The sequence below is a fragment of the Aulonocara sp. 'chitande type north' Nkhata Bay genome, linkage group LG14 (genome assembly GCF_057382095.1).
Source record: "Aulonocara sp. 'chitande type north' Nkhata Bay isolate Kocher_YH1m ecotype deep benthic linkage group LG14, A_spYH_male_GT1.1, whole genome shotgun sequence".
NCBI classification, from domain to species: domain Eukaryota; kingdom Metazoa; phylum Chordata; class Actinopteri; order Cichliformes; family Cichlidae; genus Aulonocara; species Aulonocara sp. 'chitande type north' Nkhata Bay.
The window spans coordinates 20736628-20760888 of NC_141357.1; the positions used below are offsets into that span (position 1 = coordinate 20736628).

Here is a 24261-nt window from a genome sequence, read left to right on the forward strand (position 1 = left end):
TAACCATAATTCAGTAACCCTATAAACCTAATAACCAAATGCACTTTTAACTCTTATTAGAATGAGATTTTAACCACTACGGTGCAAAGTTTTTAGATACTCTGTTGATAAAGTACAAGAGATACAATCAGTGCTTTGTCAGTGCTTATTCAGCATTCAAGGACAGCAATATTTGCATAGTATTTTTACTGACATATAGTGCACATATGTTTTGGGCAAAAATATTTTTGAATATTAAAATACGAACATTTTTAACATACAATTGGGAAATTAGCCAATGCAAAACTTTTTCTGCCTATTAAAAAAAGAAGATAATCTTCTCACAAACTGGTGTTTGATTTTGAAACAGGAAAAAAGTGAGGAAACAACTGAAAAGACTAACATTTGAATAAAACCTGAAAGCAAGTAAATACTTTCTATGCTGCCTTATGGTAAACTTTGGTAATACTGATGTATAAAGAACAACACTGGCTGATGATGAAATACAGTCAGCTGGCATGGTGACACTGCCAGTATTAACCTGCAGGGCTGGACTGGGACAAAAAATTGGGCATTTTGACTACAGACCGGCCCACCAGGTATTAAAGCCATAAAGCCTTTGAATGAAAACAAACGCTGTTGTGACAGTGATGTACAGTCTTTTTGGTATATGTATGATTTCTATACATTTTACGTCAGATAAAAACTTTGTTCGCAAGATTCAGATAATTATTTAATAAAAGCTAGATATTTTAAATGAGAATAAGAAATAAAAATATTTCTTTGTGCCCCCCTTTCCCTGTTAATGCCCTACCTGGCCCCCCTGGCAAAACTTTCCTAGACCCGCACCTGCACAGTTACCAGCTGTCAGCTGCTTAAAAAAGGAGCCTGGTGTTATTTGTCTCTCAGAAACAGTTCATAACTTCAACTCATTCATGTCACCTAAAGGGTAAACCTGTTTCTCCATCACCTGTTCAGCTCTGATGCTTCAGTAAGGACATCTCCTGGTTTCATCTTCATGTTTCCCTCTCACCAGATATACAAACTGATATCATGACCAGCAGCTTTACAGCTGTGGCTCCAGCAAACATCAGCTGATACTAGAAATTAATATTAAATAAATTCTAACAACAGCTGATCAAGCTTAAACATGCTGCTGTTGTTTAGGGCGACATCCGCTGGTTTCCTCTTTCTGGCGCAAAGTGGGCGATAAACAAACAAGAGAGAAAAGCCGATCAGCTGATCATTGATCAGTTTCATGATTGAAGTAGCAACAGGAGAGGGAGGGTGAGAGGATGAGAGAAGAAGAGGCAGCTGAACAGCCTAACGACAGAATAACTCCAGCTTTGTGTCTTTTTTTCATTCTAGCTGAAGTACGGGACAAACTGCGTCTCTTCTCAGCTCAATACGAGACGCATAATATTTTCTCTGAATGAGGGACCATTCCATTTTTAAGGAGCCGTTGGCAACTCTACCAACTAACCTTATGAACACAATAAAGTTCACTATCAGTAACATCATAGCACCCACACAGCTGTATAGAAACTCTGTCATGCTAGCTCACGCAGTACGAGTTATTGTAACTGACTGTAAAAAGTCAGCACAACGAAAATAAACTCCACCTAAACTTGGTTTATATATGACCCAGAGAGACTGCAGGTCATAACTTCTTATCTGAAGTTCAGTTCACCTGACACTCGGACTGGCGGCCGCCTCGGGTCTCTCCTCCTCCTGCATCCACCTGTTGCCTCTGTGGAAGCTCCGCCATAGCCACCACCAAACAACTGAGTTATTTTTACACATCGGCCAGCATCTGGCCAATCCACCACCTCTCATTGTTCATGCCGTTACAAAATAAATAAATAAATAAGTCATCAGCCCACCGGACAAATGCCCGGTATGCCCGATGGCCAGTCCAGCTATGTTAACCTGCTAATCTTTCGCAGAAAAATTGTTTTCTGTGGTGCCGTCTTTCGTGCTTGGCTCTCCTACCTTTGCTAACATGATGCTCATAGTGCAGAAGCCGATGCTGCATTCAGTTACACTCGGATATCTGAGCTTCACTATGAAACATAATCATACATTTGATATTTCATTGAATTTTATTGTTTTAGCTTCGGGGTGGCCAGTCTGGTTTGGGGGGGCCCCCCAAGGCCACCCCGCTGGACACGCCACGGGGCTTAAATTACCACCAATCATACACTGTAGTGTGAAACTGCTTGAAACTATATTCCTCGTTCAGACTCACATGGTACATCAAATCCATAGAGCGAAGGTTTACATTAAAGAGACGGATGCAGTGCAGGAGGTCAGATACCCAGCCAAGCTTTCCACTCCTGAATATAATACGGGATTTAGTCCGTTAAAACAGCCATGCTGCTCCACATTTCGCCCTTCGTCCCCGTCCTCGTACTCCGCTTCACAACGACCGCTGGCAACCACAGCTGATGTCTGACTGATGGGAGGCACGACATGCAGGCCGCTGCTCTGGATGTGGTGGTTCTGAGGGACAAAGGTAGCGGACGAGCTTGTGCTAACTTGTGGTTCTGCCACCAGACTGTCGACTCTCAGCTCCTCCCACAGGTTACCTGCAAAAAAGGAACCACAGGTCATATTTTAGAGAGCAACACCAATCATTATTTAGCAGGGATGCTACACTCACACAACAGTTTGCTATTTTGTTATTTTTACAGTTAAAGCAGCCTGCAGAAATGCAGACTGATCTAAAGTTGTGTAAAAGATTATGATGGGCTTTGTCTACCAAGCAAGGAACTCAACTCTTCAGTGCTCTCTGGTGGGCAAACTATGCAACTAAGACACAGCTCCTAAATTCCCTTTTCTTTCCTATCAGCTTTTAAACCAGTTTGTCAGTATCAGTAATAAATATCTGCTGAAGCTTGCACAAGCAAATCTTGGTGCACTCATTTTCCCTCCGTATTGTCCCTGTCTTTCATACCTTGCAGCTGAAGGTCAGTCAGACTGGGGTTGAGCATGTCAATGTCATAAGTGGTGTCTCCCTCCAGCAGAAACTCCTGCATGGTGGTCCTGGGCTCAACACTGTAATCACACTGGAGAGCATTGTTATAAACAGGTGGTATCTTCCCAGCTACCGGTGAGTTGAGGCTTCCAGTGGATGATGGGATACCGGCTGCAGGCTGCTGTCCACAGGGTGAGAAGAGGGCGAATGAGTTGCTGGGGTGTGTGACAGCAGGGGGGAGGTAGAAGGGCTGCTGAGGCTGAAGGTGAGCATAAAGTGACTGGCAAATGGGCTGGCATGCTGGGCGAAGCTCAGCTGGAGTACAAGTAAAAGCGGAGGGGTTGTAGACGGGGGTCGCTCTGGTTAATGTGCCTGATTTGGGGTTCGGTGGCACAGACCTGAGTCTTTCCGGTCTTTCTCCCAGTAGTCGATCAAGATCTTCTACAGGAAAAGTAAAACAAGCAAAATAAGTAGTAGAAAAGAATCTTCTGTATACCTTAATTTCTACTCTGCAATTTCTCAGGTTGGATACCTACGGGACTGACCTGGCTTTGCCATGCTCCTGCGAATAGTAACGGGGTCTTTCCGGCGCCACTTGTGCAGCTCCTCCTGCATTTTCTCCACCTTGGCTGGATTGAGCGCCCACAGGCAGCCTTTACGAGACGTGCTGCCATTCTTGTTCTCCACCTTCTCAAAGCACTTATTCAGGGACAGATTGTGCCGCACAGAGTTCTTCCATCCATCAGGAGCCGTCTGAACACAGGAAGAAAAAGATAAATGAAGAACATTTATGTTAAAAGTGAACCACTTGGCTGCCGGGACACCTCATATTACTTTAAACAAACTGGACAAATTCTCCTGATGGCTCATGAATGTTATTATGATTCATTGTTTCGGGGAACACCCTATACAGAATTCCAAACAGAACATTTTTCCATAGTTTCCACAGTTTTTTTTTTCCACATCTTGAGTATGACTTTGAAAGAAACTCGACCTCACTTGCCTGATTGTCTTCCGCTGCATGTGTTACATTCTTGTTAAAATATCTTGAGAGCAACTATAAATTAATTGTGAACCATCTAATAAAATCAGGGTACTCAGTCCACCCTGCAGGGAATATTACAACACACAGTATATTAATATTGCCACCATCTGCTCTGCCAGTAAATGGTATCTGCATGCCATAACAAGTGTCCACTGAACTGCACATAAGTGATGTGTTGATTGAAGCATTTAGACGTATCTAGAAACAGCTTTTACAAAGTGAACCCAACTTTTCTTCAAATATCATTTCATCTGTCTCATGTATATTCGAGCCCTGCAGCATATGTTTAACTTTTTTTTTCATTCTTTTTTTTTTTTAGGCAGCTGTTTGGAAAACAGCCATCTATAAGCCATCTTTAATATGAATGGCAGCAAGTCTTTCAGCTCCCTCCAGAAGTTACTCTGAACCTATTGAACTGATTCATAGATGGCTGGAAAATGTAAAATATTTGTCGTTTGCAGGGTTCAAGTCCAACCCTGCAGCTGCCTCATTTATCAAAATTAATGAATAAAGGCATTCATTTTTAACATGATCACATCTGTCAACTGCTATACAAAAATTTATTATTTATATATCTCTGTTTTTACATCAGCTCTGACACAATGCGGCTTTAACCACTAAAAAAGTATAAAGGTATTTTATCCATCCATTTTCTTCCGCTTTATCCGGGGCCGGGTCGCAGGGGCAGCAGCCTAAGCAGAGAAGCCCAGACCTCCCTCTCCCCAGCCACTTCCTCCAGCTTATCCGGGGGAACACCAAGGCGTTCCCAGGCCAGCCGAGAGATATAATCTCTCCAGCGTGTCCTGGGTCTGCCCCGGGGCCTCCTTCCGGTGGGACATGCCCGGAACACCTCACCCAGGAGGCGCCTAGGAGGCATCCTTGTCAGATGCCCGAACCACCTCAGCTGGCTCCTTTAGATGTGGAGTATTTTATGAGCGTAACTAATCTAATCTAATCTGTTACTTAGAACTCCTCACCAAAAAAAGGATGCAATGCATTGATATGTATACCTCCCTCCAACAAAAAAGTGCATCACTGTTTTATTTGTAAATTAATACCGTGCGTGAGAACTGAGAGCAAATGATGTATAGCAGGGGTGTTAAACATAAGAAATGGGCCAGCAAAGTCCCCAATTCAGCCCACTGAACAGCTTTGGAAAGGAGGCATGGGTTTTCAGAAATGTTCCCAAGCCCATGAAGTGATTTCCATGGTTCCCAGAAAAAAATTGCAATATCAGTAAAACACTTAAAATCGCTTAATAATGAAAAATGCTCCATTTAAATATATGAGCTACTGTCTTACAACTATTTTCTGTTACGTTTGTTAACAATTGTATTTTTCTGTCCTTTACCCTGGAACAGCTGTTACAAAATTGCCCTTAAAAAACGTTTCTGAAGTACTGAAAGGTTTGTTTATTTAAACTACTATTAATTAATTAATCACTAAGGAAAATACGCTTGGTATAAACTGCACACATATCAATCAAGTTTTAATGGTAATCTATTATATTGAATCTTTTACACTTTAAATTCGCAAAAAGAAAAACCAAATCAGTTCGTTAATCAGCATTTTGGGCATAAAGATTTTTTTGAGTGTACACTCATGGTTCCACTTCGATTAAACACACAGAATAACATTTAGGAAGCCCATTACAATGAAGTCCCACATGTCAGTTCAGTGTCAAGAGACACTTGTATACTCAAGAACACAACAAAGAGCAAGGGAAGACTGGGACAGACACAGGAAGTTGAGACAGCTGTGAACACAGCAGCGACTAATCTGGAGTAAGGACTAGAGATGGCACGATACCACTTTTTTATGTCCGATACGATATCATAAATTTGGATATCTGCCGATACCGATATGAATCTGATATAGTGTTTTTTTAATCAACAACTGTTTTTTTTTAATATCTTGCTGCATTTTGTATAAGTTCATACTCAAGTTTAAAACAACAACTACACTAAAGCTATTCTGTTATACCTGTATGCAAAAAAAAAATTTCATAGTTCAGCAATACTGTTCAATCTAATAAACTTAAACCTACACCATCCTCCCTATTCTGGTATTTTAAAGAGTACTTAGCGTAAATATTAAGCAACCTAACTAATAGGGTTCCAACTCCCAGCAACAACAAAAATAAATAAATAAAACATAGGGAACCACCCCTCACGCTCCACCTCATGATGCTTAATCGACGTAATCAACCTTAATTTGATGCAGTGTGAAAAAAATGCACAGAAATCAATTATTTTTCAAGAAATATTAAATAGATTCAACATCTTTCTTCAACAAAATTGCAGACTGCACAGATGGTACCTTCCCAAAGGAAAAAGTACTATAGCTTACTAGGGTATATATATTAGACTTAATAGTCACTATATACAGTAATTGACTTCTATTCCTTTTACATCAAATTAAAACTTTGGGTGTCAGATAATTATTTATTAAAAGCTCGACATTTTAAATGAGAATAAGAAAGAAAAGTATGTCTTTGTGCCCCCTTTTCCCTGTTAATGCCCTATCGGCCCCCCTGGCTAAACTTTGCTAGATCCGCCCCTGCACAGTTACCAGCCGTCAGCTACGTAGAAAAAGATCCTCGAGTAGAAAGTAATAATAAATAAATTCTAACAACAGCTGATCAAGCTTAAACGTGCTGCTGTTGTTCAGCCCCTGGTTTCCTCTTTCTGGCACGAAGTGGGCCAAAAACAAACAAGAGACACGGACTGACAGAAAAGCCGATCAGCTGATCGTTAAGCAGTTTCATGATTGAAGTAGCAGCAAGAAGAGGCAGTCGCTCCATATATCGCTTGTTAAGCTTAACGCAGGAATGCTTTACAAACATTCAGAGATGGACTTACACACTTTTTTTACTTCTCTCGGGGATAACTTTGTTGGAGATGAAATGCCGGGTTGCTAGCGAAGCTCCACATGCTATCCAGACCACCGACAGGTCCCGCATGCCACAGCCGCTCTATCACGTGATGCATACTGCTCCGACGTGCTAACGTTCTGAGGTGAGTTACGGCGTGTTGCAAGTTTTGTGAGGTGCTTTCGTGATATTTAATGGATCGGATTACATTTTTTATTTTTCTCCAATATCCGATCCAGTAATTTAGGTCAGTATCGGACCAATACCGATACGTAATATCGGATCGGTCCATCTCTAGTAAGGACACAGAGGAAGAAAAACTGAATGCAATGCGTATAGGAATAAGGGATTATCAAAATAAAACAGGAAGTAACAAACACTGAGACCAAAATTGAGACACATGAATTTGACACAGGGACTGGAAATAAACAAACATGGAAATATGACTGACTGAAGAGACAAACCATAGAGACTAGACAGACTACAACAGGAGCTCTTGATGACAAGACACAGAGACGAGATTAGAAACAGACTGGTCACGAAAGGGAGCTAATGTAACAAAACAAGAATCAGGAACTAGAAATAATAAACTATGATGCACTAGAAAATACAAAACTCAGGACTAACTAATACAAAGCTAAAACTTAAATCCAAGAAAGAGAATCAAAAGTCAAAAATAAACTCAAAGCACTGGGTCATAGTGACTATGTCACATGCTTTGTTTCTATATCACGTGTCTGTATGTTTACCCTTAAAACAAAAATGTCTTTAGCACACAAATGTCTCTTGAAAAGAAACCTTGGTCTCAGTGAGCCAACATGCTTAAGTAAAGTATTTAATAATAACGTTGTGGTACCTTGAAATATGGGAAGTGTTCAGTCATGAAGCTGTAGATCTCGCTGACTGGGAGACTTCCTGTTTTGCTGTTCTTCAGAGCCATGAAAATCAAAATGCTGCCACAATAAAGAATTTTATTTATAATTATATATTTTAAAAAGCTACCCTGCTTGTGATAGCACGGACAGTATTAAATATTAGTAAGTAAAAAAAGGTAGACAAAAGATTTAGCTTCAGACCTGTATGAGTAAATGGGCTTAGGAAAGATGGACTGTGTGGTGTCGTCCTGGTGTGACTGGCTGGAGAGACTATATTTTGAGGTGCTGGACTGGTCCTTGTTAGGATACAGTCTAGAAGAGACCTTTTGAGAACAGAGAAGAAATCATGATCTGACCACTGTGTTATAGTCCAATGTGCACACCATATCATAAATGCAAATATTAGATATTACTCGTGTCCTAAACGTCATGTCCTCTAAAGCATTTCTGAGTGCCTGAAGCAGGACACTCACCTGTTGTTGAGGACTTGCTGAGCTGTAGGATGGATAGCTCTGAGATAGAAAACAGGGAGGATCCACAGGTATGCCTGGTAGCTCTGGATATGAGTTCTGCAAATGTAAGTAAATGAAGGAAAAATGTTTGGAGAAGCTTTCAAGACAGTGTTTTTTGCTGTGATGTGGTGGATCTTTTTTTTTTTTTTTGGCCTGTCTATCTTCCTGTGTCAAATCAATCAGGCTGCTTTTGGCTGTACAAAACTTTATTAATATGGAAGGATAAAATGAGAGTATCATAAGGATAGAAACCTGAATGCTGCCATTGTACTGGTCCCAGGATGGTGGCATATCGCTGCTGTGCGAATGACTGCCAGGACTGCACACCTCATGCAGACTGCTAAAGGAAGAAGAGCACTGTTGTAGGCACTCTGTCACTGCTCCGTCACTGAACTGTCGCTGATACGGGTGGAAACGGTCAGCGTCCAGGTCCCCTCGCCCTGACTGTGAACTGATCATTCCATCAGCGCTGTGCCTCCTGCTCACTGCTGCAGTTCTCAGACTCAAGGTGTTGCTCTTTTCCTGGGTGAAGCAGCTGCCTTCTTTGGTCTGTGGTGTGAAAACCATCATCACAGTGATTTGACACAGGCTGGATTTACTTGGAAATACAAATATGCTAACTGCTGCAAAACAGGTGGCACCCATCTCTCCACTTTAATTTTAAACAAAGAATTCAATAACAGTTTTTCCAGGGAATCCCCTAAGGTAAACAGAGAAGTGTGCCATCTTTATTTATTACTATTCTTATTTATTTTATTGTTATTTAGAGTGTGGCCACAAAATAAAATGTGTCAGAAGTCTTTTTGAAGGATTTAAGACGGGTTTATTTATCCTGACAGTAGTTTAAGTTCTATTTAATAAGCATTAAAGTGGCATAAGTTGTATCTGTCTGCAAGTGGGTAGCTGTACAATCCCCGCCCTCATATACTTTGTTCTTGTTATTTTTGAAAAACTCACTCAGTTTAATTCAGAAACACTACACAGAAATGCAGATAGCAGCTAGATGTGACTCAAAGCAGATTCAGAACTGGTTTATTTGCAGTGTTACATTAAAAAAAAAAAAAGAAGGTCATTTTGGGTTAAAATAGCAATGCCAGAGGCGGCTGCCTCTGTTTCTACCATCTGTTGATGTGAGGCTCCAAAGGGTTCACAGGTGTGTAGACTCACCTGAGGGGGTGATGTTTGATGATGAGATTTGCTGCTCGGGGAAAATGTCAGTGACTGTGACATCCTGCACCAAAACCTGCTGCTGTGAAGACATTTGTGAAAACAAGCTAAATGAGAAACGTTTGGGTTGTTGTCAGGGGCTTTAGTCAAATTGAACGTTAAAAAAAGCTGTGAAAGTAATTTAGTAAAAACTTAAATGCTGCTGGACCAAAATAAGACAACGAGACTGACTCTGGTGTCATTTTTGTATGCTAAATATAATGATGTTGTATCTGGCAGCTGCTTAGCTTATCTTAGTTTAAGCTAGCAGTGCACAGCTTAAAGACTGCACTGCTTGCTAGGATGTGACAAAATTGGCAAAAGCTGTGCAGTTAAAGCTCACATTTGTTTATATTTTGCTAGGAAAATAGGAAATTGATGCAGTGCAACGCAAAAGCATCTTTAACGCAGCCTTAGGCAAGCTTTCTTGTAATTTCTTCAATTAGTCTTTAAGACATTTAAAGCTCTTCTTTGGATCTTGGCTGCATTTTGTCCTGTTCTCTGTCAAGATTAGTCCACACTGTCGATAATGTTGATCTTTGGGGAGGCCAATCCAAGGCTCATAGTGTTCCACTGTGTTTTAAAGATGGCTGTAGACCAGGGGTCTCCAACTCCAGTCCTCAAGATACAGGGGGTGTCCAAATTCATAGGCTGCACCCTCCTGATGCCGCGTTTGTAGGCCGATTACGTCACAGCGACGCGACAAATGCTGTCCAAATGCATTTAATGTTTTTGTTTGGCTTTTTTCAGTGTTTTATTAGTTCGTGAGTAAATCGGTTTGGCTGAGATTAAAGTTATAGTTTTCACACAGCTGAATAAACGTCAAAAAGAAAACTGATTAAACAGAAGTGTGAGATGATCAAGCATTTACGCCAGTGTCCTGTTATATTTTACATAGCAAGGAGCAGGTGGCTGAATTTATTAAACTCCATCGAGACAGCCATCTATACTCCAACACAGCTGAATTAAATAGCTGAATTACCTCTTCAACTTGCCATCAAGTTTGGCAAAGGATTGGTAACAAGCCATTAATTTGATTCCGATGTGTTGGAACAAGGATGCATCTAAACGCTGCAGGACAGTAGCTCTCAAGGACTGGACTTCTACAGATACTCACCGTGTACCTCTCTTTTGACATTCATAATGGATTTGTATACATCAATTAATAATATCTGTTGACACTGATTTTCAGTCCAGTTGTCCAGCTTTTTCCATTCTTCTCCCTGTTTCCCATCTTTTAAGAATTGTTTCTCGACAGCCATCCTTTCACTGAGAACATTTCCAATGACACTTGAGTAAACAGAACTGAAGAGCCAACTACATGTCTGAGGTAGTTGGTAAATTTTCATACATTTAAATGACATGATACTGATACTGTTCATCTGCTATAGAGTTTTCTAGGCCTGTGAATTCTCCTTTTCCCCCCTACCGATCCGGTTTCCTAAGTCTTTTAAAGACACACTGAACACTATACTGAGAAATGCCAAGTTTTCAGCTACTGTAATAATTCTTTTGGATCCACCTTGATGGTGCTAAAATAACATTTCATGTCTGTCAAACTGTATTATCTTTGGCATTTCTCATAGATAAAACTAAAGATTGAAAACAATCAACTACTTGGAACAACAGGTTATAAGTAACAAATTGCCTAAACATGCGATTTAAAATCAGTTCTTTGCTAAGTTGTCTGTTATGTTTTGACACAACACTGGTTTATTCCTTGGGGTGGGTGCCCCTTTTGACCTCAAATGATTCACATTGTTAAATGGCTTAACAAACAAACTAAACATTCCTCTGAAAATGACCGGGTACAAGGACAGGGCTAAATTAAGTGAAAAAGCAGCCAATGTCCAAAGATAAAACCAATTGTTCAACTACTACTAAAAAATCTGGCTTAAAGAAATGAGGGGGTGGCTCAAGACTTTTGCACAGGACTGTAATTTGAAGTTGTTGTTTTACATTGGGTTTTGTGTTTTACCTGTGTCCAGTATCATGCTAAGCTAAGCTAAGCTAAGCGGCTGCTTACTGCACTCACTCAACTCTCTGCTAGAGACCAACACAATTCCCTTCATTCTGGAGTAAAACATGACAAGAAAACTCAAGTGGACGGTGGTGAAATCTGATTCATATTGCTGTTGCCACATAAGAGGAATCAACTCTGACATGTTTGGGGAAAGCACTTCTGTTCACTGATCCTTTGTGATAATATCGTGTGAGTCATTTCTCTACTGTAAATCTGACAGCACGAATGCAGGCGTGGGAACAGCTGAGTTCATTTTCACCACCAGAGCATTAAAACTCCAAAGTGCTGGTGGACGTATGTGGGTCAGGAGGGTTATCTGAAAGTGTTATGTGATCCCATCAGAGGTGTGAGACACGTGGCCCTGGTTCCAGTAAAGGTAACCTCAGCCTCCACATAAACCAAGCTCATTAAAACTGCCAACAAACCGTGGCGCTGGGTCACGTAAAGTAAAGTAATGCTGAGGCGGACAAAGTGCCTCTCTTAGAAAGTTTGTGTGTGGAAAAGAGAGAAGTAGCAATCGTAGCTCTTTCTGTTCACATCAAAGGAGGCTAAAGTGTCGAGGTGAAAGCTGAGAGATTGACGTTTTCATCACTGTGGCAACAAATCCTCTCATCTGCTTGACAGACACTGTCACCAGCTAGAACGGATGCACTTTTAGTAAGAAAAGAAGGAGCTGTAGCGGTGGCCATAATGTGTGTGTATGTGTGCTTATCTGTGTTTCCATAAATCAATACCTAAAAGTTGTGTAGTTTTTAAAAACTGCATCTATCTTAAAAAGAGAGGTTGTTCCTCTATCTCTTTGCTCATTTTGCACAAAAAAAAACAAAAAAAGTTTTGTAATGTTACAAAGATCAGTGTTCATGATTTCCATTTTATTTAAACATGAAAGTATACATGTATTAGGGCGGTTGAGAGGCTCCTACACTTGACATGACACTACCAAGACTTTGATGTGAAATTTACCCAAAATGAAAAAACGCATACCTGTTCAGTCTTAAAAATCTTTCTCATATATGAAAAGGATTTTTTATTTTGTCCATGCTTTTTATGGTACTTTTGGATGACTATTAATGCACAAGAGACAGAAATTTAAGTGACTAATCTTGTGTAAGTATTAAATCTGTAAATAGGTCAGCTGTGAGGATTCATCAGCAAGTCAGGATAAAATTGTGCGCTAATAGTTTCAAGGAGCTTCATGACTCTCATGTCTGCTATTTTATTCTATTCCTTTCTATTTCTTATGCTTTCTAAATGTTCCAACTCACATTCCCTTTTAACAATCAGCAATCTAGTGAGTTTTCTATTTTATTTTAGAAAATAATTCTTTAAACTTAACAGAGCATGTGATACTTGTAATACTCTACATGAACAAATAATGTATTGCATGTATGCATTTCCATTTTTGACACTTTCCTGGATTTTACACAGTTAGCCTCTTTTAACTAGCATTTAACTGTAAACCAGGCTTTTAACTACTGAGATAGTTTGTGTCATTTATTGTTAGATTATGACCACTTGGCTTCTTATGTTTAATACATAGAGGCAGAATAGTCCAAATTAAACACAAGATCAGAGTTTTGTGCTAAGAGTGAATGCTGCAACCCTTTGATCTTCAGTTCGGGGTTATTTGTTATGTAAATTATTCAAGCTAAATAATCTTGTTTTAAATTATTGGAAATTATTTTTTTATGGGTGTAGATTTTACCACAAAGTGTCACAATTTCTGTGGTTGCATCTACACATAAGTTTTAATCATGATATAGAAAATATTGTATAATATACTTTTTGACCTCTGCAAGCAGCAGTAGATGTAGGATGGTGGATGTTATGCATGAAAAAATTCAATTTGTGTACTTTTTAATGTGAATATTAAAATGGGTTTTGTTGTGCTATTATTTTGTTATATTTGATAAATTCAGTCAGGTGGTTCGGTTTGTATGTGCTTCAGTGGAACTGGACAAAGATGATGAAATTTTATGAGCATTTAACATCTATTCTTTATCATTATATGAGTCTTGCAATTGCAATTATTTTTAATGTACTGTGAAACAATAAGAATGAAAGTGACCATTTTATTCTATTAATTCTATTTGATACTATCAACAGTATTGTTTCTCCTCCAACTCAGCATGCTGTGTTACTTTCTGACGAAGATTGTAGCACTTTCCTCAATTACTTTGTAAATAAGGTGATGGACTTGAGATCCAAAATCTCCTCGAGTGCCTCCCCCTATGAAGATGCCCCTTGTTGTCCCGGGTCATTTACTTCTATTTCTCCAATCACACTCAATGACTTAATTGCAGTAATATATGCTATACAAAACGCAGCAGCCAGACTACTAACTCGCTCTAACAAGCGAGCTCACATCACTCCTATTTTATGTTCTTTACATTGGCTCCCAATAGATTTTAGAATTTGTTTTAAAATTATTGTTTTAACGTACAGAGCACTAAATGGCCAAGCCCCAGATTATTTATCCAAGCTTCTCACAAAATACACTACTGCTCGCCGTCTCCACTCACAGACTCAGAGTTTGTTGGTTGCTCCCAGAACACGTCTGAAGATGAAAGGGGACAGAGCCTTTCAGTCTGTGGCACCAAGGCTGTGGAACAGTCTGCCTCTACAACTACGTTTGGTTGACTCTGTGGAATCCTTTAAAAAACAGTTAAAAACTTTACTGTTTAAACAAGCTTTCTGTTGACCAATGCTTTTCATATTTTTATATTTTTTAATTTACATTTAAACTCTATATTGTGTATATTGTGCATTTAGCTATTTATTGTCTATTTATTGTACTGTTTATTTTAATCTCTGTGTGCAGCGCTTTGTGACTACCTGTCTATGAAAAGCGCTTAATAAATAAACTTTACCCTTACCTTTATGCAATGCTAATGAAAACATTTTGACTTAAAGAACCTTCAACAGTCACATGTCAGATTCTGCCCTGCCCTATGGTGACAAATTGAGCTTATAATATGCAAATTCTTCTCTAATGATTGTGTCACAGAAAAAACACCGATGGCTGTCAGTGGAATGAATAATAAATAAATCACATGTGAAAGCTGACAAGCTGTGGACAAGATGCTGTAGCTGATTCAAATGTATGAATGTGCCCGCGGCACATTTCCAGCTACAGTGGCTTGCAAAAGTATTCAGCCCACTTGTACTTTCCCACATTTTGTCACATTAAAGCCACAAACATGAATCAATTTTATTGGAATTTCACGTGAAAGACCAACACAAAGTGGTGTACACGTGAGAAGTGGAACGAAAATCAGACATGATTCCAAACATTTTTTTTTATAAATAAATAACTGAAAAGTGGGGTGTGCGTAATTATTCAGCCCCCTTTGGTCTGAGTGCAGTCAGTTGCCCATAGACATTGCCTGATGAGTGCTAATGACTAAATAGAGTGCACCTGTGTGTAATCTAATGTCAGTACAAATACAGCTGCCCTGTGACGGCCTCAGAGGTTGTCTAAGAGAATATTGGGAGCAACAACACCATGAAGTCCAAAGAACACACCAGACACGTCAGGGATAAAGTTATTGAGAAATTTAAAGCAGGCTTAGGCTACAAAAAGATTTCCCAAGCCTTGAACATCTCACGGAGCACTGTTCAAGCGATCATTCAGAAATGGAAGGAGTATGGCACAACTGTAAACCTACCAAGACGAAGCCGTCCACCTAAACTCACAGGCCGAACAAGGAGAACGCTGATGAGAAATGCAGCCAAGAGGCCCATGGTGACTCTGGACGAGCTGCAGAGATCTACAGCTCAGGTGGGGGAATCTGTCCATAGGACAACTATTAGTCGTGCACTGCACAAAGTTGGCCTTTATGGAAGAGTGGCAAGAAGAATGCCATTGTTAACAGAAAACCATAAGAAGTCCCGTTTGCAGTTTGCCACAAACTAGAAGGGGACACAGCAAACATGTGGAAGAAGGTGCTCTGGTCAGATGAGACCAAAATGGAACTTTTTGGCCAAAGTGCAAAACGCTATGTGTGGCTGAAAACTAACACTGCACATCACTCTGAACACACCATCCCCACTGTCAAATATGGTGGTGGCAGCATCATGCTCTGGGGGTGCTTCTCTTCAGCAGGGACAGGGAAGCTGGTCAGAGTTGATGGGAAGATGGATGGAGCCACATACAGGGCAATCTTGGAAGAAAACCTCTTGGAGTCTGCAAAAGACTTGAGACTGGGGCGGAGGTTCGCCTTCCAGCAGGACAACGACCCTAAACATAAAGCCATATCCATGTGTTAGAATGGCCCAGTCAAAGTCCAGATCTTAATCCAATCGAGAATCTGTGGCAAGATCTGAAAACTGCTGTTCACAAACGCTGTCCATCTAATCTGACTGAGCTGGAGCTGTTTTGCAAAGAATGGGCAAGAATTTCAGAAGATGATGGACTTATTTTAAATCACTTACACTGGCCAGCTATCACATTTAAAACATGGGCAGTTGTATTAACAATAAAACCCTATGATGGGAAACCTTAGGTTTTGGGATCCATATGGATGCTTCTTTGACACATAACCAATGATGTAGACAACAAGGACTAGCCATGCAGGTGCCACCCCTCAACCCACAGGATCCAAAGGGTCCGCTGCCAGTTTCACAGGATCATACAGGACACGCCCAGAAATTAATGTGGAAGATTTGGTATGTAGGTCAGTAGTATTTATTTTTGTGTTAGTAGAAGGCAGATAAATTTTCATTTGTGTCAAGTTGAATAATTATTCCCTCTAAACTCAGTGATTCAGCGTTTCAAGAACCCCCATCCCACTCTTCACATATTTCTCAGCCCATTATGAAATCCTAATATGCAAATCTCATGATCTGAGGCAGTGCCAGTAACCGCAAACAGCTAAATGACAGGTAAGCTGAAGACGAGATACCAATTGTCTGGCTAGCTGAGTTGTTTTTCAGTTACGTCTTCACAGACCGGATGATTTTAAAGTTTGTGGTCTGGTGAGCAGGAAGTGGGTGGTACATTTATGGTTGTTGTATTGAATCAGTATCTGGCCTGAATTCATGTGGGATTTGACTGCTGCATAATGTGTCATTTGTATTTGCATTTCATGGGGGTGTGCAAATTAAGGTAATGTTCCAAGACAACCACATCTAGCTGGACTATTTACTGTTTTCATTTTAGTCAACTACTTTAAACCCTTAATTTGAGGATAGGGCATATGATCCCTCATTAGATCACATGTCAGTTGTTTTAATGGAAACAAATCTGGTGGCTGTCACTAAGGTATCAAGTAAAATGTGTTCATTTTCTCATGAATGCTTTTCTTGCTGCAGGCTGAAATTCTCTCTGGGTGATGTTGTGAGGATTACATAATGTATAGGGGTTCTTTTTAACTACTTGCTATCATGCAATTTGTTTGGAATAGATGCCTCCTTACGCCAACATTTTCTACAAAACACGAGGAAGCTTGATGCATATGTCAGCAGTCAACTGTCAGAATAAGCAAAGCTAAATTATTACTGTTTCTCCCCACAAGCTAAGTCTTACGCACACGATTGTGAAGGTGGGTAATTCACCTCGAAGTCTGTTGTTATTGGGGGGGAAAAAAGAGCAGGCAGATCTGTTAATGGCCTGGATGATACCGATGACAGTTGTGTTGGCATGAGAACGTTGCCACTCAAAGTTCAGAGGTTAATGAGGATTCCTCTCCTGCACCCATGCCAGCAGCAATACTGCAGTGCTGCAACTTTGCCATTAATAGAAGGATAATAAACTAACTCACTCATGGTAAGCATAAAAATAACAATGTCAGAAAATATCAAAGAAAGCTTACAAAAATTTACCGCAACTATTCATTTCACTTTTATTTACATAGCGCCAAATCACAAGAACACTCTCCTATATTGTAAGGTAAAGATCCTACAATGATACAACAACTAGTAATTTAACTCACCTAGTTTTTGGATTCAGTGGCTGCTCTTTCTTGTCCCAGTTAGGTTCTCTCACTCAGCCCTCTAACCTCTGTTGACAGCTTAAGTCTATTTCTCCTGTGGACCTGTGCACCTCCCACTTCCTTATACCTGATAGTGAGGTACTTCGATTAGATTGACTGTTTAAATGTGTATGGAAATGGTTGATGGGTTGGTTTCAGATTTTGGCAGCTCGGAATATCATCCTCATGTTTTGTGTGTGTGTGTGTGGGGGGGGGGGGGTGTGTGGGGCACTCGTCCAAGCTAGCCCAGCAATAAGAAAGAAAAACCTGCTGGAACAGGTTTCAAAAGATCTACTTGGTGCAGTCACTGGCAGCTGGCAGCCCTCTCTTCCTCCTTCCATCAGTCTTTTCTCTGAATGTTTGGCTGTCTGTACGGGACATAAAATACAGCACCGCTCACAGCACAGAACGGGCATCTTGCCCTGCTTTCTGAGCTTGCCCATGGCAAAGGCTGCCTTCACTATGATCTGTTTTCATTTAACTATTGAGTGTTCAAACAAACATGTGCACAGGTGAATGCAGGCAACACCGTTTGTGCATTTGAAGCCTGCAAGAATACAAACGCGCCACTGCTGCTGTTTCTAGTGAACAGAAGCAGTCATTCTGGAAATGTTAGTTTCTGATGTAACCAGTAACAGTAAATGTCATACCTCGTGGACATATCCACCAGTTGTTTCTTACGGGCTGCAGAATCTGAAGTCAAACTGATCTTAGGACCACCAGGCAGCTCCCACGTACATTTTAAGATCCCTGATATTTTTAGGAACTAGTGTTTAAAAATCAGCTGTTAAGCTTGAAAAGAAACTGAGGTAGATATTTACCGAAGAATGTGAGAGAGGGAGTAAAGGTATGTCAATACAGGTAGATTCCTATCCTATCCTCCCAATGAACCAGGAACAACAGCAGCCTTAGCTCGTAGCTATACCTTGAACAAACCCTGTCCTCAATGAGAGGGTGAGGCCGAATGACAGAGAAAGACTGAGGATTAGTTACAGACTGAATAAACTCTTGTGTTACAATGCAAGGCCTCTGCAGAGTGAAGATGGTGCCCAAGGCCTTTTCTGCCAAAGATGAAGATCTTGAGGAGGGAGTAATGTGGGAACAGAATCTGGGGGGCTCTTTAGTCAAAGTCTCAATGTCTTCTGGAAAATAATTGCTCTGGTGCTGTTCTCAGTTGCAATATCATGTTTTCTAGAGCTGGAGCAACAAAACAATGCCTCTGACAGCAAGTCAGAGCACAGTTTGTACGGTTTTGAACTTGACATATCTTTAGAATTACATAACACGTAAGCCAGATCTAAAATCATGACAGGTGAGTGAATGTTTAGAGTGAATGTTGTTTTCTTTGAGGGCTTTTGCATATAATTTACTCTCTGCTATATGCAAATAAAAATCCTGCAGAAAAACAAATGCACACTAACTTGCACATCCAGTTTAGTTGTTTGATCAGGTCAGTGATCAGCCTCTAACCTACATTGTAAGCCATTATGAAAATGAATGGGTTAAACAATAAATTAAAAGGATGACATTTTCATGTCTGTTTCTTCTCTGACCGTCCCCTCCATGTCACCACAGACTCGCTAATAGCAGATATGGCAAAATGGTATGTACCTTAAATAGATAAATATCTCTGCTGACACGCTGTCGACGGGCATGTACTTGTTAAATTGCTTCCTGATCTTTATTTAGCAGCTGTCGGCTGGATTACTCCCTCATAAATTTTTTTTTAAACTTTCTTTTTTATCTTTTATCCGCAAAAACTAAAGTCATTCCTGGAAATTAAAAAAAGACCCCAAAATGATCAACATAAAAATGGAAATTTGCTAAACGTGTTAGCATTATTAGCCTGCTAACTTTGCTTTTCAGCTCAAAGCAGAGCTGTGCTGTAATATGTTAGCACACCACTCATATGCAGTACCTGCTTCATGACATACTTTACAATGTGAAACAGACGTCATGTTTGTGATTTGTTGGCTAATATTTGAATTTTGACCTGGTGTTGTTTTCTTGTTCTTTAAAGATATTAGTTTTATGTGTTGTTACCCAAAACATCACTAACAAATTCTACCATCATCACTAGTCCAGTCGACAGTTATCCATCCATTATGTTAATTTAACTAGTTTAGGGTCGTCTGAGTGTCTGGAGCCTATCCTAGCGCTCAATGGGCAAAAACTGGCATTCACCCTGGTTAACTAGCGGGTCTCTCATTGTGTTAGTTATTGATTAAAAGTCACGCATGTATATGTCTACCTTTCCGTTCAATAAAATTTTAATGGTGTTTAAAGCTGGAGTAATAAGACTAGGTACCAGCTAATAAATGAAGCAGTTTTTTTTTTTTTGTTTTTTTTTTTTGGGGGGGGGGGGGGGTGTTTGGTTTCTTTTGGGGGGGGGGGGTTGCAATGATTGGCTGATCTCATAAACCCTTATTTTACTCATATCAAATGTTTACACTGGGGAAATGTATCATTTTAAGAAAAATGCTCATTTATTTTGAAATCAATGGCAAAAACACATCTCAAAAAGTTTGGCCAGTTTAGTATTAAAGCTTTCAAGTTTTCCCAAAATATTTTGCTGCTGTGGTTCAGAGAAGACAGCAGCATTTCTGGATCACGTTTACATATCGACAGTCATTTCTGAACGTGTTCATGTGTCCATCAGGTGATTTCCATGACAGAATCATGTCGGTTTTTAATTCAGTGCGGTCCGAGGACCTGAAAATTACATAGATGTAATCTTCATCTTTATCCCTTGCACACAGATTTCTCCCGATTCCACTGAATCTTTTCATTTTATGATAATATTGGGCACTGTCTCTACAGACTGGTGAATCTCTGCCCATTTTTAATTGGGAGAAACTCTGCCTCTCTAAGATTGTTTTTAATACCAAACCATGTTACTGACCTGTTGCCAATATAACAAGTAGGTAAAAATGGTTTCTTTGTTCTTTTACAGGATTTTGTTGTCATCTCCCTTCTTTTGTGAGACATAATCCTGTCATCCAATTTAAAATGAGTTAATGTTTCTTAAAATGATCAATTTTCAACATGTTTGTTCTATTGTGAATAAAATATGAGCATCTGAGATTTGCCAATCACTGCATTCTGTTTTTATTTACACTGTATGCAGCGTTTGACGGCCCATCTTTTTCTTTTTTTCTTTTTCTTTTTTTTTTTGTCTCTTCTTTGTATACATATGACAAAATGTAAACCTTTTTAAGAGGGATGGATTTCCTGTGGCCACCAGATCACATAAATTGTCAATCAAATATCACCTGAAGGCAAACATGCTTTTTTTTTTTTAAACCAGCTGGTTAAATTAAACATTGATTTGTTTTGTTTTGCATGGCCTCAAACTGACAAATTGGGCATTTGACTCTTTATTCACAAACGATAAAGAGAGATAAGGAATGTTGGGGGAAAGTGGCTGAAACGTGAAAACCATAGTGTATCTACATGTGCTGAGAGTAATCCTTAAAGCTACAAGAACAATGTATACAGCTAAATCTAAGCAGAACTTTACCTGATAGCAGACCTCCTTTATTACAGTAAGCATGAAATATGTGTGATCATTAACAAATCAGGACTATTATAGGGTGGACCTTTAATGGTGTGGCTGCACGTGCTCTTCCCAAAGTGGACGTTATGACACCAGGCCATCGACTATATTTTCTTCCTCAGATCCACAGCTTAGCCATCCTGTTTAATTTAAGCATTTGAAGCTACACACGTGTCAGTACACAGTACACAGCACTTTATCGCACACAGGGGTGTGTGCGATAAAGTGAGAATAGAGCTGAAATTCCACATTAGAAATAATGATTTATGAATGGCCTTTAAAAACTCAGGAAAACATTCATTCAGAGTGCCTGAGGCAGCGAGCTTTATCACAGAGTACTTCACATTTATGGCTCAGTGTGCACTTAAATGAATTCAGTAATTACAGTTGGTATCCCAGGGATATTGAATAATAAAATGTGCAGCTGTTTCTCCAAATGACTGTTCTTGGTATCCCATTTGAAAGAAATTACCATTTCATGACCAGTTATTAAAAATCAGAGGTGCATTAAAGCAGTAAAGCTTTCCACTTGCATTTCAGATCATTATGCATCATATTGATTCTCTTCTCACTTATTATTACATGATCAGCTCCCAGAACACGTCTGAAGACGAAAGGGGACAGAGCCTTTCAGTCTGTGGCACCAAGGCTGTGGAACAGTCTGCCTCTACAACTACGTTTGGTTGACTCTGTGGAATCCTTTAAAAAACAGTTAAAAACTTTACTGTTTAAACAAGCTTTCTGTTGACCAATGCTTTTCATATTTTTAGATTTTTTAATTTACATTTAAACTCTATATTGTGTATATTGTGCATTTTGCTATTTATTGTCTATTTATTGTACTGTTTATTTTAATCTCTGTGTGCAGCGCTTTGTGACTACCTGTCTATGAAAAGCGCTTAATAAATAAACTTTACCCTTACCTTTATGCAATGCTAATGAAAACATTTTGACTTAAAGAACCTTCAACAGTCACATGTCAGATTCTGCCGTGCCCTATGGTGACAAATTGAGCTTATAATATGCAAATTCTTCTCTAATGATTGTGTCACAGAAACAACACCGATGGCTGTCAGTGGAATGAATAATAAATAAATCACATGTGAAAGCTGACAAGCTGTGGACAAGACGCTATAGCTGATTCAAATGTATGAATGTGCCCGCGGCACATTTCCAGCTACAGTGGCTTGCAAAAGTATTCAGCCCACTTGTACTTTCCCACATTTTGTCACATTAAAGCCACAAACATGAATCAATTTTATTGGAATTTCACGTGAAAGACCAACACAAAGTGGTGTACACGTGAGAAGTGGAACGAAAATCAGACATGATTCCAAACATTTTTTTTTATAAATAAATAACTGAAAAGTGGGGTGTGCGTAATTATTCAGCCCCCTTTGGTCTGAGTGCAGTCAGTTGCCCATAGACATTGCCTGATGAGTGCTAATGACTAAATAGAGTGCACCTGTGTGTAATCTAATGTCAGTACAAATACAGCTGCCCTGTGACGGCCTCAGAGGTTGTCTAAGAGAATATTGGGAGCAACAACACCATGAAGTCCAAAGAACACACCAGACACGTCAGGGATAAAGTTATTGAGAAATTTAAAGCAGGCTTAGGCTACAAAAAGATTTCCCAAGCCTTGAACATCTCACGGAGCACTGTTCAAGCGATCATTCAGAAATGGAAGGAGTATGGCACAACTGTAAACCTACCAAGACGAAGCCGTCCACCTAAACTCACAGGCCGAACAAGGAGAACGCTGATGAGAAATGCAGCCAAGAGGCCCATGGTGACTCTGGACGAGCTGCAGAGATCTACAGCTCAGGTGGGGGAATCTGTCCATAGGACAACTATTAGTCGTGCACTGCACAAAGTTGGCCTTTATGGAAGAGTGGCAAGAAGAATGCCATTGTTAACAGAAAACCATAAGAAGTCCCGTTTGCAGTTTGCCACAAACTAGAAGGGGACACAGCAAACATGTGGAAGAAGGTGCTCTGGTCAGATGAGACCAAAATGGAACTTTTTGGCCAAAGTGCAAAACGCTATGTGTGGCTGAAAACTAATACTGCACATCACTCTGAACACACCATCCCCACTGTCAAATATGGTGGTGGCAGCATCATGCTCTGGGGGTGCTTCTCTTCAGCAGGGACAGGGAAGCTGGTCAGAGTTGATGGGAAGATGGATGGAGCCACATACAGGGCAATCTTGGAAGAAAACCTCTTGGAGTCTGCAAAAGACTTGAGACTGGGGCGGAGGTTCGCCTTCCAGCAGGACAACGACCCTAAACATAAAGCCATATCCATGTGTTAGAATGGCCCAGTCAAAGTCCAGATCTTAATCCAATCGAGAATCTGTGGCAAGATCTGAAAACTGCTGTTCACAAACGCTGTCCATCTAATCTGACTGAGCTGGAGCTGTTTTGCAAAGAATGGGCAAGAATTTCAGAAGATGATGGACTTATTTTAAATCACTTACACTGGCCAGCTATCACATTTAAAACATGGGCAGTTGTATTAACAATAAAACCCTATGATGGGAAACCTTAGGTTTTGGGATCCATATGGATGCTTCTTTGACACATAACCAATGATGTAGACAACAAGGACTAGCCATGCAGGTGCCACCCCTCAACCCACAGGATCCAAAGGGTCCGCTGCCAGTTTCACAGGATCATACAGGACACGCCCAGAAATTAATGTGGAAGATTTGGTATGTAGGTCAGTAGTATTTATTTTTGTGTTAGTAGAAGGCAGATAAATTTTCATTTGTGTCAAGTTGAATAATTATTCCCTCTAAACTCAGTGATTCAGCGTTTCAAGAACCCCCATCCCACTCTTCACATATTTCTCAGCCCATTATGAAATCCTAATATGCAAATCTCATGATCTGAGGCAGTGCCAGTAACCGCAAACAGCTAAATGACAGGTAAGCTATTACATGATCAGTAGATTGAGTCTTGGGATAACCCAGCTGTACTGCAGCATTACAGGGCACAAAACACAACACTGGGATGTGAGTGGTGTAATAACCCCTCACATCCTATATAAAGGCATAAATGTTGAGTCTTACCTCTGATAGCTGACATCAGTTGGACCTTCTTGAACCTCCATAACTGTGAGAATCAAATCCCTGAGAGCGAGTGATAGATTTTCCTTTGTGTGATGCTGTCGTCCAGCCTTTACCAGGAGCATGGTCTGTAGATTAAATAAAAATCTTCTGGGCTTCATACCTGCTTACT

General features: G+C 40.0%; 1 protein-coding gene across 4 annotated transcripts; it reads right to left on the reverse strand.

Annotated features, from left to right (window-relative positions):
- Window positions 1–1352: 1352 nt before the first annotated feature.
- Window positions 1353–24250, reverse strand: foxn1 (forkhead box N1). 4 transcript variants are annotated; one of them, XM_086262818.1, is made up of 9 exons: window positions 17423–17507; window positions 9428–9509; window positions 8513–8809; window positions 8222–8317; window positions 7950–8071; window positions 7730–7826; window positions 3502–3709; window positions 2936–3397; window positions 1353–2567 (listed from the first exon to the last, which is right to left on the reverse strand). In XM_086262818.1, the coding sequence occupies exons 2-9, from the start codon at window positions 9488–9490 to the stop codon at window positions 2257–2259; spliced, it is 1656 nt and encodes a 551-aa protein (XP_086118944.1). In that variant the 5' UTR covers window positions 9491–9509; window positions 17423–17507; the 3' UTR covers window positions 1353–2256. The 4 variants fall into 4 exon arrangements, with proteins under 4 accessions (XP_086118944.1, XP_086118945.1, XP_086118942.1 ...); XM_086262819.1 differs by lacking the exon at window positions 17423–17507 and adding an exon at window positions 24093–24250 and having other exon boundaries at window positions 8222–8809; XM_086262816.1 differs by having other exon boundaries at window positions 8222–8809.
- Between the last annotated feature and the right edge of the window lie 11 nt (window positions 24251–24261).